Source organism: Antedon bifida, chromosome 10 (genome assembly GCF_963402885.1).
Source record: "Antedon bifida chromosome 10, ecAntBifi1.1, whole genome shotgun sequence".
Taxonomy (NCBI): Eukaryota; Metazoa; Echinodermata; class Crinoidea; order Comatulida; family Antedonidae; genus Antedon; species Antedon bifida.
In genome coordinates, this window is record NC_136235.1 from 21,303,091 (window position 1) to 21,316,742 (window position 13,652).

A 13,652-nucleotide genomic window follows, 5' to 3' on the forward strand; every position below is an offset into this window, starting at 1 on the left:
TAATATTTATTTTTATTTGTATACAAGCAATTTATTCGTCTAATTATTTTAAATCAGATTTGAAATGATTATTAACTCAAACACAAGATATTACTAAACAAATTAAGAGCACCTTAAATTTAAAATCAATAATACTACTGTTATACAGTATCAACAAAATTGGTAAGTCAAAAACTAAAAAAAAATTGAAGTAAAATCACTCGCAGAATTAAAAAATGGTATGAAACTACATGAATTCGTTCCAAGTCGCCCCTAAACCGTCTCGGTCCTACGTCAAGTCGGCACTTCTTGCGTTCCATGCTTTATTAGAGGCCGAGTTGACCGATTAGTTTTTGGCCGAGTTGACTTGGGCTGACTTGATGTGGGGAGAAAAGTCGCTTTGCAAGTGGACATACCACATAAAAAGTGGTAGTGGGCATTCTTCAAGCTCGCAGAATTTCTTAACCTTATTTCAGTAATTTCCTGCTGGTTTGTTAGGAATATCTTTTTAAAAATAATGAGTAATTGCACAAATCACATAAAATAATATTGTCATAAATGCTAACACATATCCTTGCTATTTGATTGGTTGATTTCGTATAACATGGCATTGACATTAATTGCATTCAATGATATAAGTGATCTTCTTCTGTTTAGTGAGTGGTACAACATCACCTACCATCACCCTCATTTTCCATCTTCTCCTCTTGGTTTGGGGCAGTCATAATTGTTTCTGTTTTCACATTATTCGTCAAATTTAAATTATCTGTTGTTTCATTTCCACTAGTAATATTTTGTGATGATCTAAAAATTTAAAAATATCATTAAATATTTTGGAAAAAAAATTGGAATATTGATTAACACATACTGATGCTTTGTATTATTAGCTGACACAATGTTTTTTTAAATTTTATTTCATACACATCCAACAGCAAGTTTAATCATTGCCTAAAGACATAAAATAAATAAATGACAAATTGCATTCATACCTATTATGCTTCATATGACTTTTGACAAGATGACCTGCTGCTAGTGCTGACATGAGTGAGAGCTCACCAGCTAACACTGTACTACACACAATGCTAGCCAGCTTGGATGCATTGCGACCTGGCTTGGTTATACATGCACCTTTCACACCTAGCATCTGAAACAATAGAGAATTAGAATTTATTCGTAAACTTAAAAGATAAGATAAGATAACTTTATTTCGTCCACAAAACAAGTGGAAATAATGGTGCTTGTCTCATACAATAATAAAACATGAATGGAAAAACAAATATCAAAACAATTCTATCCTAACTTTATTTAAAAAACGTAGCTGGTAAATAATGTTTGAAAGAAAGAGAGAAAATACACAAATATACACATGTAGTAGCCTATGACTGAAATACATTGGGGTAACAATTTTTTATCAGGTCAAATAGACTTGTTTAGCCAAAAACTCTCAGAGGTGGCATCTGAACCAACATTTCAAAGGACTTTTTCAGTTACTGTATATACACAGGGAATTGTTATCTACCTAATGTTATCATCTACTATTAATATTGGCACAATAACATCAATAATTGTACAAAAATTTCTTATTTGGGAGACTTCCTGGTGACATTGGATGATTATAAACCACAGCATTATGTTGGTTAATGTACATGAACGGTTTTTTTATTTCAACCATCTTTAAAGAGGGTAACTCTTCCAGTTTGCTCTAGTGATTTCACAACCCATGTTACAACTTTCCGAGAAAGGCATATGGTACTAAACTCAACTTTATTTTAGTAAAAAGATCTAGTTGATATCAAACCGTGCAATCATTTAGTAGAATTCAATGTGCTCTCTCACTCACCTGAAGACATGCCTGTTGGGCTGGTAGTACAGTACCTCCTCCAATTGTACCCACTTCAATTGATGGCATGGTACAGCTCATGTACAAGTCCTCCCCATTCTTACCAGCACTCTCCATCATTGTTAAACAGTTGGAACTTGCAATGTTTTGAGCAACATCCTGTGATATTTATAAGGAATATTGTATATTTATTAATTCAATTCAAAACATTTATTTACGTCCAAAAGAGTAAGTAACAAAAACAATAATGACAAGAGATAATTTAGAAAATGGACAGAATATCAAAAAGATGAGAATCTTGTAGTGGGATTGCCTTTACAAAATTAATTAAATATATATTATAAAAAAAATGAAATAAAAATAAATATAATACCAGTACATAACATTTGACAGGCAATGTAACCCAATATACTGCGAGACATAACGTCCAATAGAGGGCAGTATATAAGGAGATTTGAAGTGTTATTCATTTAATGTCGGAGTCGGCCATATAAAAAAATTAACAGTACCTGTCCTGTTGCTACAAATATAGCAGTTACAACATTAGCAGCATGTGCATTACAACCACCAAGAGTGCCAGCAAGGGCTGATCCTATCAGGTTCTTTTTGGTGTTTAGATCCACAAGTGCTGATGTTGATGTCTTCAGAATCTATGATAAGAATCAAACATGCTTTAGGTTTTGTTGCTAAAATATCTGGATTAAACACTGGTTTCCAGAAAAAAAAAGCTTCTTATTGCTTGACAGTCCAGTTTTGAATTTAGAGAAAACTGTGCTATTTAAAGAATAATGAAATATTCCAAACAGTTGGTCAAGGTTTTGACAGTGCGATGTCTTGGTGATGGCATTTATACTACAAAACATTGCGTTGCATCGCGACTTCACGATGTCTCATAAATACAGGCTCCCTTATTCAAATGTTGTTATTCAAAAGTGATACCCCTCTACTTTGCGCTTGCATTTGGATACCTTGTTTTTAAGTAAATGTTTATTATCTGGATGTTTTTGAAAAGTAGCTGTATTAAAATTACCTTTTTGACGACATCTCCTGGAACAATAGCTTCACAAGTAACAGATTTTCCTCTGCCCTCAATCCAGTTGACAGCTGCAGGTTTCTTATCAGTGCACAGATTGCCACTAAGGCTGAGAACCTCTAGCTCAGGAAAGTTCTCTTGTAGTAATTTTAATGATTTCTCCGTTCCCTGAATATAAAATACTATTAGTACACACTTCAATATAATGCATCGGGGCATTCATAGAATATAATAATATGTAACTAGAATTTAATTTGTCACTTTGACAAATTATAGGTGATCTTTGTAATTGAAAATAATTTTACCGGAATTTAAATTTAAAAAGACATTTTGTGAATTTTAATAATATCTGGCAAGCTGTTATGGTATATGATTGGAAATATGAATTTACAAAATTATGTCACAGGTCATTGATCAGGCTGAAAAGTTTTTATTATGTAACAGATATTGTACAAATTTGAAAATAATTGAAATTTTTTTAATGATCGGGCCACAAAATCTGTACAGAAAGAATTTGAAGAAAGATTCTGGAACTAACTTTTAAAAAGATTTTACAAATTGTCATTCCTGTTTTTTGTGAATGTAGACAAATAAGTAAAGCAGTACCTTAGAGACCATATTCATACCCATAGCATCACCAGTAGTGGATACAAAGCGCAGGTACATGTTGCGACCAGCTATTGACGGCTGGATTGATATCAGCTTGGCAAAACGACTGCTTGAATCAAACGCTTGCTTCAATTGTTGGAAATTGTCACAATTGTCTATCCATTTCTTAACTTTGCTGTTAAATACAAAAATAATGTGGCATTTTAGGTAGCTGCCTACACGTGAGGAAACTTTCCATCCCTGCTTTAGCGTACATCAAAAAATGTGTTTGAGGGTTTTAGTTTTGTACGACACTGTAGCATATTAGTGGAAAACGGTTTAGAGTATCGTTTTAGCGTTCACGCATTCATTCAAGGTAAAAACTAGTGTGGGAAATGCCAGAACACTGATTAGCTTGTACAGCGTGTACAGATTGATACAATGCTTTTACAGTTGCTTTGTGGTGTTTGGTGTTGACTTGTTAAAATTACTTACGCAACATGTTGTATGGAGGGAAGCTGTAATACTGGTGCTAACTTACGCAACATGTTGTATAGAGGGAAGCTGTAATACTGGTGCTAACTTACGCAACATGTTGTATGGAGGGAAGCTGTAATACTGGTGCTAACTTACGCAACATGTTGTATGGAGGGAAGCTGTAATACTGGTGCTAACTTACGCAACATGTTGTATGGAGGGAAGCTGTAATACTGGTGCTCTCGTCATGCCGTCTCTATACACTACAGTAGTCACACCTCCAGACTCCTGTACAAACAAAAATGTAACACTTTTTTATGATTTTCATTTGATGTTCCACTATGCAATAGATAACTTTTAAAGGTAAATACGATAAAAACAAGAAAAATCAATGTATTACCTTCAAGGCTCTACACCCTCGGTTTGTACTAGCTACAAGCGTGCCTTCAGTGGTTGCCATAGGAACCATATACTGCTTACCATCTACTGTGATTGGTCCAGCAATGCCGACAGGTAAGGGAATATAACCTATTACATTTTCACAGCATGCTCCATGTACCTGACAACAATAAAAGAATATTCTATTTCAATTTTAACTTTAATCAAAATAAAAGAAAAAAATAATTGTGTGGACGCACATCGGAAGTAACATACACATATAACTTTATGTATGACGTGCCTGTACCTCAGGCGTAAGGCCGTCTGAACATAACTTGCGTTCTGTTAAAAGCAAACACAATATTAAGCTCTGTCTATATTATCAAACTAGTTTGACAACAAAGTGTGATGTGCCCAAATATATGGTAGTGATATTTCTAAATATGATTTTTGTTACATGAAGTTTGATAGTGTAGACAGGGCTTAATATTATGAAAAGAGCCTTCAATATAACTGATAATGATGGAAGTACTACTTACTAATGAATAGTTATATCCTTTGAATGGAAGATGCTCCAATGAGAGATGATCGCTTAATTTGTCCGTTAGGATATCCCTACGGATGAACACTCCTCGTTCATGGTCTTGCAAAACATCTTCCATTTTGTAAGATGGAATGTGCTTTGCCAAAACTAGCTGTTTTATCTCTTCGTTGCTGAGTTCATCTGGAACATTCTAATCAAGTTTAATTAAAAAACTTAATTACTAAACAGACACTAAAAAAATGGCATTTAATTCTTTATTCGACACAAATTGTATTTGGTTTATTAGGGTACAACTAAATGGACCACTTGTAAATTGACAAAGAGTTTTTAAATTTTATCTAGGCATATGTACAGAATTGGCAAGATACTGAATAAATTATAGATGTAACAGAAGAACAAATAAAAAAAGATTTAAAAGGACAAAATGTAGACTTTAGCGCAACAACAAACCATCCTGCCCAAAAGAGACAAATATGGAAACAAATGATGCGTAAAGCGTAATGTCGAATGACCGAAAACGTTTTAAGAGAGAGTAACAGAACAGTAACTCATTTTTCAGAAAACAGTTGACTTACCTCTGGATTATTCAGTATTTTCAGACATTCCTCTAAAGACCTTGGCGGCTTTAGAAGACCTGCACTTTGTTCATCTTCCTCAGACTCATGTTCTGCTTCACTACTCGATGAGTTCTCAGATGTTACACTACCAATTCTAAACATCCTCTTTCTTTTTGGTGTTGTTTGTGTTGATATGTCTGTTAAATCTTTGTTTGATGATAGGTCAATACCGTCGTAAAGATCACAGTTAGAGTGTTCTGAAAGAAATGCATATTGTAAATGTCAATTATAGTATTATATTGAATATAATAATAATAATAATGCATAACATTTACTTTAAATATATTTAAAATGCTTTTTAAAAATTTATTTTGTCTTTTTATAAGTGAAAACATAATTTTTTTATAGTTTTTTTCTACAGAAGTGATTAACTGCAATGGGCTATTCAACGTCATTATACTAATTAACTGCAATGGACTATTCAACGTCATTATACTAATCTTCATTTTTCATGTTTTTGGGGGACAATGAGAATTCAATTCTTACCACTATTATAACTGGTGAATCTGGTGCGTTTCTTATCAGCCACATCAATATAGAAAAACTTAGCCATGAGGACTAGAGCTAACACACAGGTAAATACTTGTTCCACATTAACGGTGACAGCCCTATGAAATAAAACAAATGTATGTGTTGGACGGTACTTGGTTGAACATTAGGGATTTTACACATCAGGACGGTAGACGAAAGGAGACTTGAAGATAGAGATTGAAGAATACAGTAATTTATACAAAATATTACCTCATAATATACAATTGCCATAAAGGTATTTGATGCGTCATTTCAACCGTGTCATCACCAGAAGGCACCAGCAATGTCTGGTTGTTTCTATCTTCTATGACATCATCAGATGTGAAGCGATGTGCATGTACAACAACAAGCCCAAAAGACTAAATTAAATAAATAAAAATTTATTTGTGTTAAACATTTTGTCATTCATTCGTGATTCCATAAAGAAGGAAGAATTTAGAAAAAACCAATGGACATGAAGTCTACTCTAAATTATTGTTTTCTTTGTGCAACAATTTACCAGGTAAGGTGATGTACTCACCATAACTAGCTTGACCTTCTGTAGTACAGGATTAGCTGTACCAAGTAAGGTGATGTACTCACCATAACTAGCTTGACCTTCTGTAGTACAGGATTAGCTGTACCAAGTAAGGTGATGTACTCACCATAACTAGCTTGACCTTCTGTAGTACAGGATTAGCTGTACCAAGTAAGGTGATGTACTCACCATAACTAGCTTGACCTTCTGTAGTACAGGATTAGCTGTACCAAGTAAGGTGATGTACTCACCATAACTAGCTTGACCTTCTGTAGTACAGGATTAGCTGTACCAAGTAAGGTGATGTACTCACCATAACTAGCTTGACCTTCTGTAGTACAGGATTAGCTGTACCAAGTAAGGTGATGTACTCACCATAACTAGCTTGACCTTTTGTAGTACAGGATTAGCTGTACCAAGTAAGGTGATGTACTCACCATAACTAGCTTGACCTTTTGTAGTACAGGATTAGCTGTACCAAGTAAGGTGATGTACTCACCATAACTAGCTTGACCTTCTGTAGTACAGGATTAGCTGTACCAAGTAAGGTGATGTACTCACCATAACTAGCTTGACCTTTTGTAGTACAGGATTAGCTGTACCAAGTAAGGTGATGTACTCACCATAACTAGCTTGACCTTTTGTAGTACAGGATTAGCTGTACCAAGTAAGGTGATGTACTCACCATAACTAGCTTGACCTTTTGTAGTACAGGATTAGCTGTACCAAGTAAGGTGATGTACTCACCATAACTAGCTTGACCTTCTGTAGTACAGGATTAGCTGTACTTGGTTGCTGTTCTTCTAATGACTCTAATGACTTGCCTTGTTTCCATACAGGATATCCACTTACCCCATGATTACAAAGCTAGTGATTGAAAACAACAAGTAAAGCTCAGTCTACACAATCAAACTAGTTAAATTATACAAAATTGTCAGTAATATACTAGGTCGGAACTCATAGACTTCTAGTGAAGCTAGCCCTGATGTAGTTGCATCTAGCAAGTTGACTTGTTTGCACTCTATCAAATACTAATAGTATCTTCCGACCTCGTTATTGATTCAGTGGTGTGTAGAAAGTAAATATTTTTATAGGATCGTCATTCTCTTTTTTAAAGACGTGTCCAATCCAGTTGTTATACTAACCTCAAGTACAAGTGAAAGGCATGCTGGGAAGACAGTCAAGAAGACAACATAGTTTGTTATAATAGCAATGAACGCAAAAGAACACATCAACTCCAATTGATGTACACCTGGAATACAGAAAAAAAAGAAAAGTTTAGTCTAGCTTCCTTTCATCCCAATTACTTTTAATGAGCAAGCCACAGAATATATGGATTCTTTTATGGAATTGCTGTTTGTTTTTTTATTATCAAAAATAAATGTGACAGAGCCAAGCAAGTGAAGAGATAAGTAAAACAGTTTTTACATTGTTATAAAACTAGATATTTTTAGACAAACAATTATTTTTTTGGCCTACAGTATGTCTGACTTTCTTGCCTGTTGAGTAGTTGTATTTCCAACTTTTCTTAAGATAGATTAAAAGAATACTAAACTATACTAATAATATTTTCGACCTTGTGCATTATTTATCAAAAATAAATGTGGCAGAGACAAGCAAAAGGAGGGATAAGTAAAAGAGTTTTTACATGGTTATAAAAGTAGATATTTCTGGACAAATAAAAAATATTTTGGATAAAAAAACGACCATTTCACATTTCTACTGTTATTGGAATGATTTGCCTCCTTTTACTTGGTACTGCCATAAATATTGTGTATTCCATCTTACCAGATTGTGAACCTAGAGAAAAAGCCAAGGCCATGACAACTGCATCTAGAGTCACTGATGGTGCCATTGTTTTCAGGCCATGAGCTACGCTCTCTGCAAGTTTTACCTAAAACCAAGAAATTTAAAATATTAAAAAAAAACTATTTGTGTACAGTTGTGCTTATATGTTTGTACCTTACTAAATGAATATTTAATAAAATTGGAGATTTTGGACAAATTTCAAAATTATTTACCTCGTTATCTGCTGCAACGGCAAAACTGGTCAACTGACTTGATTTGGAAAGATCAACCATTAAAAGAAATACTGGTAAAACATCTCTGCAAAGAAAATATAAAATTGATTTTTATTTTAGCTCTTTAGGACAAACAAATATGACATACAAGAGAAGCAATAAGTTTTTTACACGTCAAATTGGGCAAATTTAATGTATACTTACGGAATATTTACAAGATCTTTGTTAAAGACGTGTACAGCAACACTGGCAAATATAAACGCACACAAGCCAGTAAAGAGAGCTGCAACACCTATAACGAACAATTAAATAAATATTTTAATTGTACAGTCATGTAGTTATATTACAGTAGTTGCCAGCTGTTTCACATTACAAAACAAATCTAGAAAAAATATAGAGCCTGAGAGCACTTGAAATTTGTGGAAGACATAAGATCGTAGTTATTGAGAAAAGTATTTATCTATAAAACTTACCAATGACATACTTGGAATGTCTCTTTTTTAAGTTTCGGAACTGGAAGTAAATGTAACAGACAGCTAGGGACCTTGCAAAGGTCATCAATATATCACCAAAAACTGCCTCATCCTAGCAACAAAAATAAATACAAGTTGTACTTAACATTATCATTATTTGATTGATGTAGGTATTACTGTAAAACCAGAAACTTTAGCGAGCATAAAACTTTTATTTGCGAATAATTTTTAGGAACTATGGAGTATACAAAATACAGTACTAACTACAACTTAAACACTTTCCGGTACACGTACGTGCGTCTACTACTGATAAGGGATAGCTGTTTTGTTTGCTTTATCGCGTACTGTCGGTGAACAGAATACTGTAAAACCTTGATAAGAAGCTAGTGGGAACTCTTGGGTGAGCTTCTTTTTAAGATGGGCTTTACGAGATCACTTTTGCCAAAAATAGTGGGGGAGGGGGATTTTTGTTCCCGATGGGCTTTTCTTCGAGGTTCTACGGTATTGGGCATCAGGGCAAAATGGGGGGTGGGCTACTGTAGAAAAACATGTTTTTACAATTATTTCAGGGGTACAATATCTTGTTTTACCTTTGTTGCACTGAAGCAAGGAATGCTTGAGCTACACGGTGGTGTGATTTCAAGGCCTAGGTTTACAGACAACAGGTATATAGCCAGAGTCAAGGTTGTTATGATCACTTCAAATGGATGAGATGCACATAATAATCCATAATTCTCTATCACATCCATTTTTTTTTCTGAAGAAAAACAAAATGTTAAACATTTAGTATTTATTATAAAAATAATAATAAAAACATAATGTATACTGTGTAAGTTTCATTAAGTTGTACAAGCTTATGGTGAGGGTAATTTTTGACTGGAATACATGCTTGGTTTAGTCAAAAATACTTGATCTTATAGGCCTAGAATAATAGTTAAATAAGTATTGACAATAGTATTTAAGAATATCTTATTATTTATTTTCAGAATAATGATCTAAAAAAACTATTTACTAATCTAGAAAAACACTGCGTCAATGGCATTCAAGCATAGGCCTAGCCCTCTAGTACTACTACTAGGCCTAACTAGTAGTAGTTTTAAGTGCGCACTGTTTTATTAATCATGTTCATGGGATGGTAATAAATTTGGGAATGGAGTCAGATCTCGGTATCTTTATATTATTATTAGAACCTTGTTGGGCCCGATCGTCTTACAAGAATGGGCTCGATCGTACGTGATCCTCGGTCGTCTTGCCTAGCCCTGGCCCACTGGCACTGCAATACGGTAGCCTAGCCCGCCTAGGCCTAGCCCTAGTAGTAGTAACTCACCGCACACTCTAAATGAGTGGTGCAAGACTAGAGGCTGGTGGTGGGCCAGTCATGGCCTAGCTAGGCCTAGGCCTACTACTAGCTAGCTAGGACAGTCTTGCTAGTCTAGCCATTTATGCGGATTTAACGGATCTTACCTCAACAATACCAACAAATACTGGCAACCATGAGACTCAAATTAAAAGTACTTAAATACCATTAGGATGTTCTAAACTAAAAATAAATTATGACAAATTTGGTGATGCAAGACGATAGATTGTGTGATTTCAAACTAAAGAGGGCGGGCTGCGAGCAGGCAGCAATAATTAATTTGAACGCCTCTTTTTACTTTTTTTACGCAGAAGAGAAACGTATCAGCTGCCAACCAAAGAAAAAAAAATAAAAATAGTCGGCCATCATCACGTAATCATAATCACGTAATTACGTTACTACCATAACGAAATACGATACTGTACTTTTGTGCCTGTCTTTTTATATTGTATGTTTAGCCTACTGCGAGCTATTTTAAGGGGCGTAGGCTTCCGCTGATTCAAAGAATGGGGCCCTAACTTAACAGAAAAATTAAAGAAAATTTACAAATAAAAAATACACACTATTACCATCTTATTATATATTGTGTATTTTTTAACCAAAATTAAGATTGGGTTATTTCATTATAATGAAGTGTAATTTGTCCTACATGTGGTTAGTACAATGTAAGCTACAGTAGTTATGATATATAAAATTATATTCAATAATGTAGATGACAATATTTTATTCAATTAGTCTGTATTTCATTAAGATTTCTAACATATTTATTCTGGGATGGTGCGGCAACACACGCCAACTACCATAAACTTTTATTCATAACAATCTTGCATGAAAGATAATAAAAATAACATACAGACAGTATAAATACTGTAAAATAATCTTCTAATATAAAAGATTAACAAAACCACAATTAAAATGTTTTATTTACATGATTTAAACAATTTAACAATGCGTAGCGTGTTGACCGCGAATGATAACAATACCATCTTCTCTACACCTGCACAAACTCATTTGCATAACAACGCATGGCATACCAAACTGTTTAAAATAGTGCTGCAAGTTATACGGAAATGACACCTCCTATATTTTGAAACAAAATATATGAGAGTCGAAAAGAAGCCCATGTGCTCCTTCATTTTCTAGTACTCTTGGGTGAGCTTCTTTTTCCACATGGAGTTCTTTTCGAGATTACTTTTTCAAACTAAAAGAGGTTAGCTGCTAGGTTTCCGCTCGAAAAAATGTTTTATTTACATGATTTGAACAATCTTCTAATACATTTAACAGTGCGTGGCGTGTTGACCGCGAATGACTAACAATGTACCATCTTCCCCATTACAAATGCACAAACTCATTTGCATGACAACGCACGGCATACCAAACTGTTTAAAATAGAGCTGCCGAAGGTCCCCGGAAATGACATCTATTGAAACAAAATGTATAAGAGTCTTCAGCACCCCACCATGGTTGGGGATGAGCAAAGACAATTTTGAAAAATAGAGCTGCTAGGTTCCCGGCCGAAAAAAACTTCACAAGATTTGAAATTATATGAAACAAACTAAGACTCATCAGGACAATACAGCTTGTCTCCGGAAAGTGCACCTATTCATTCGAAATATGTAATTAAATAAGAAGTCTCCAGTATTAGCCCACCGCGGTTGGGGCAGAGCTAAGAATGAAAATAGAGCTAAGTCCCCAGAATTGCACTTATACTTATTATTATACATAGTCACCTATGATAATTATGATAATACACACCAACTACCATAACATATTATAATACAATATCTTGCATGAATCGGATATTTCGCTAGCAATGTATTAACATTGATTAATAAAATCAAAATTTAACAATGTGGCGTGTTGATCGCGAATGATTAACAATGTACCATCTTTCCCACTACACCTGTATAAACTCATTTGCATAACAACGCACGGCATACCAAACCGCTTCGTACTCCTGCGATGAATATAAATTCAATTCTAAATACGTAACGAAGATAATTAATAATTAATTTCTTTTAAAATTGAGGGCGCCAAACATAAAATTTACGAGATCGAATACAGGTTGAAAAAAAATTAAATAAAAAAAAAGATGTTAAATGTGCTCTCCCTGCCTCAGCACTAAGGCCCTGCCACAGCCTTTTGGGGTCGTTTCCAGCACATCACCAGATGCATTGATGTTGTCGCCTCATGATGTGTGGTGGAAAGGGGGACGTATGATCTGTGAACCCCAAACACAGTGGCCGCATGCCTTTAACTCTATTCCACCGACCAGCGTGGGAATCGAACCCACGACATACGTGTGTTAACACGACGCTCAGGCGACTGAGCTAACTGATCAATTTGGTTTTAGCAAGGTTAATATGATACTTATGACGTAATGATGCATTGCGTAATACACGTATAAATAGACTAGAGATTATCAGCTGTTAAGTCATGTACGTCGTGGCGTAACGGTTGATGCTCAGGTTTGAGTGCTCTCAGCTCTAGATTGGGTGGGTTCGAACCTCTACGGATACATATTTTTTTTTAAATTATGATTTTTTTTTCTTTTATTTTGAAAGAGCGATATTTATAGAGTTGAAAATATCAGGCTTAGGTCTAAACAAGAGTGGACCTTTTTTAAATCAGAAATAAAGTTGTATGACATTTATTTTTCCATTAGACTGCCATAAAACTGCGAAAATAAGCCCGTGTGCTCCTTCATTCTTTTTAGTACTCTTGGGTTCTTTCGAGATTACTTTTGCAAACTAAAAGAGAGGGACTGCTAGGTTCCCGCCCGGAAAATTGTTTATTTACTTGATTTGAGCAGTTTTATAATCTAAAAGATTAACAAAATCTAACAGTGTGGTTTGTTGACCGCGAATGACTAACAATACCATCCTCCCCACTACACCTGGATAAACTCATTTGCATAACAAGGCACGGCATACTTAACTGTTTAAAATAGAAGTGCTGGAAATGAATTCTATATTTTGAAACAAGATATATAAGAGTCTTCAGTACCCCACCCCCATAAAAATAAAAATAGTCGGCCATCATCACGTAATTATAATCACGTAATTACGTTACTACCATAACGAAATACGATACTGTACTTTTGTGCCTGTCTTTTTATATTGTATGTTTAGCCTACTGCGAGCTATTTTAAGGGACGTAGGCTTCCGCTGATTCAAAGAATGGGGTCCTAACTTAACAGAAAAATTAAAGAAAATTTACAAATAAAAAATACACACTATTACCATCTTATTATATATTGTGTATTTTTTAACCAAAATTAAGATTTTAAGTAATTTG

The 13,652-nt window shown here is 34.6% G+C and overlaps 1 protein-coding gene across 1 annotated transcript; it reads right to left on the reverse strand.

Moving 5' to 3' along the window:
• Window positions 1-8: 8 nt before the first annotated feature.
• On the reverse strand, window positions 9-10,561 carry LOC144853646 (3-hydroxy-3-methylglutaryl-coenzyme A reductase-like). The gene is made up of 20 exons (XM_078711389.1): window positions 10,463-10,561; window positions 9,589-9,755; window positions 8,999-9,110; window positions 8,730-8,817; window positions 8,526-8,610; window positions 8,293-8,398; window positions 7,650-7,756; window positions 7,252-7,371; window positions 6,198-6,346; window positions 5,943-6,064; window positions 5,415-5,653; window positions 4,835-5,029; window positions 4,318-4,476; window positions 4,120-4,205; window positions 3,459-3,636; window positions 2,850-3,020; window positions 2,329-2,469; window positions 1,820-1,978; window positions 969-1,123; window positions 9-783 (listed from the first exon to the last, which is right to left on the reverse strand). Exons 2-20 carry the CDS (start codon window positions 9,745-9,747, stop codon window positions 651-653), a joined length of 2,664 nt encoding a protein of 887 aa, XP_078567515.1. The 5' UTR covers window positions 9,748-9,755; window positions 10,463-10,561; the 3' UTR covers window positions 9-650.
• Between the last annotated feature and the right edge of the window lie 3,091 nt (window positions 10,562-13,652).

Coding starts and splice junctions, on each gene's coding strand:
- LOC144853646 (XM_078711389.1), bottom strand. CDS start 9,747: ATGGATGTGATAGAGAATTATGGATTATTATGTGCATCTCATCCATTT. Junction 3,637..4,119: donor CCCTCCATACAACATGTTGC/GTAAGTTAGCAC, acceptor TGTATTTAACAG/CAAAGTTAAGAAATGGATAG. Junction 3,021..3,458: donor GTATGAATATGGTCTCTAAG/GTACTGCTTTAC, acceptor TTTTATATTCAG/GGAACGGAGAAATCATTAAA.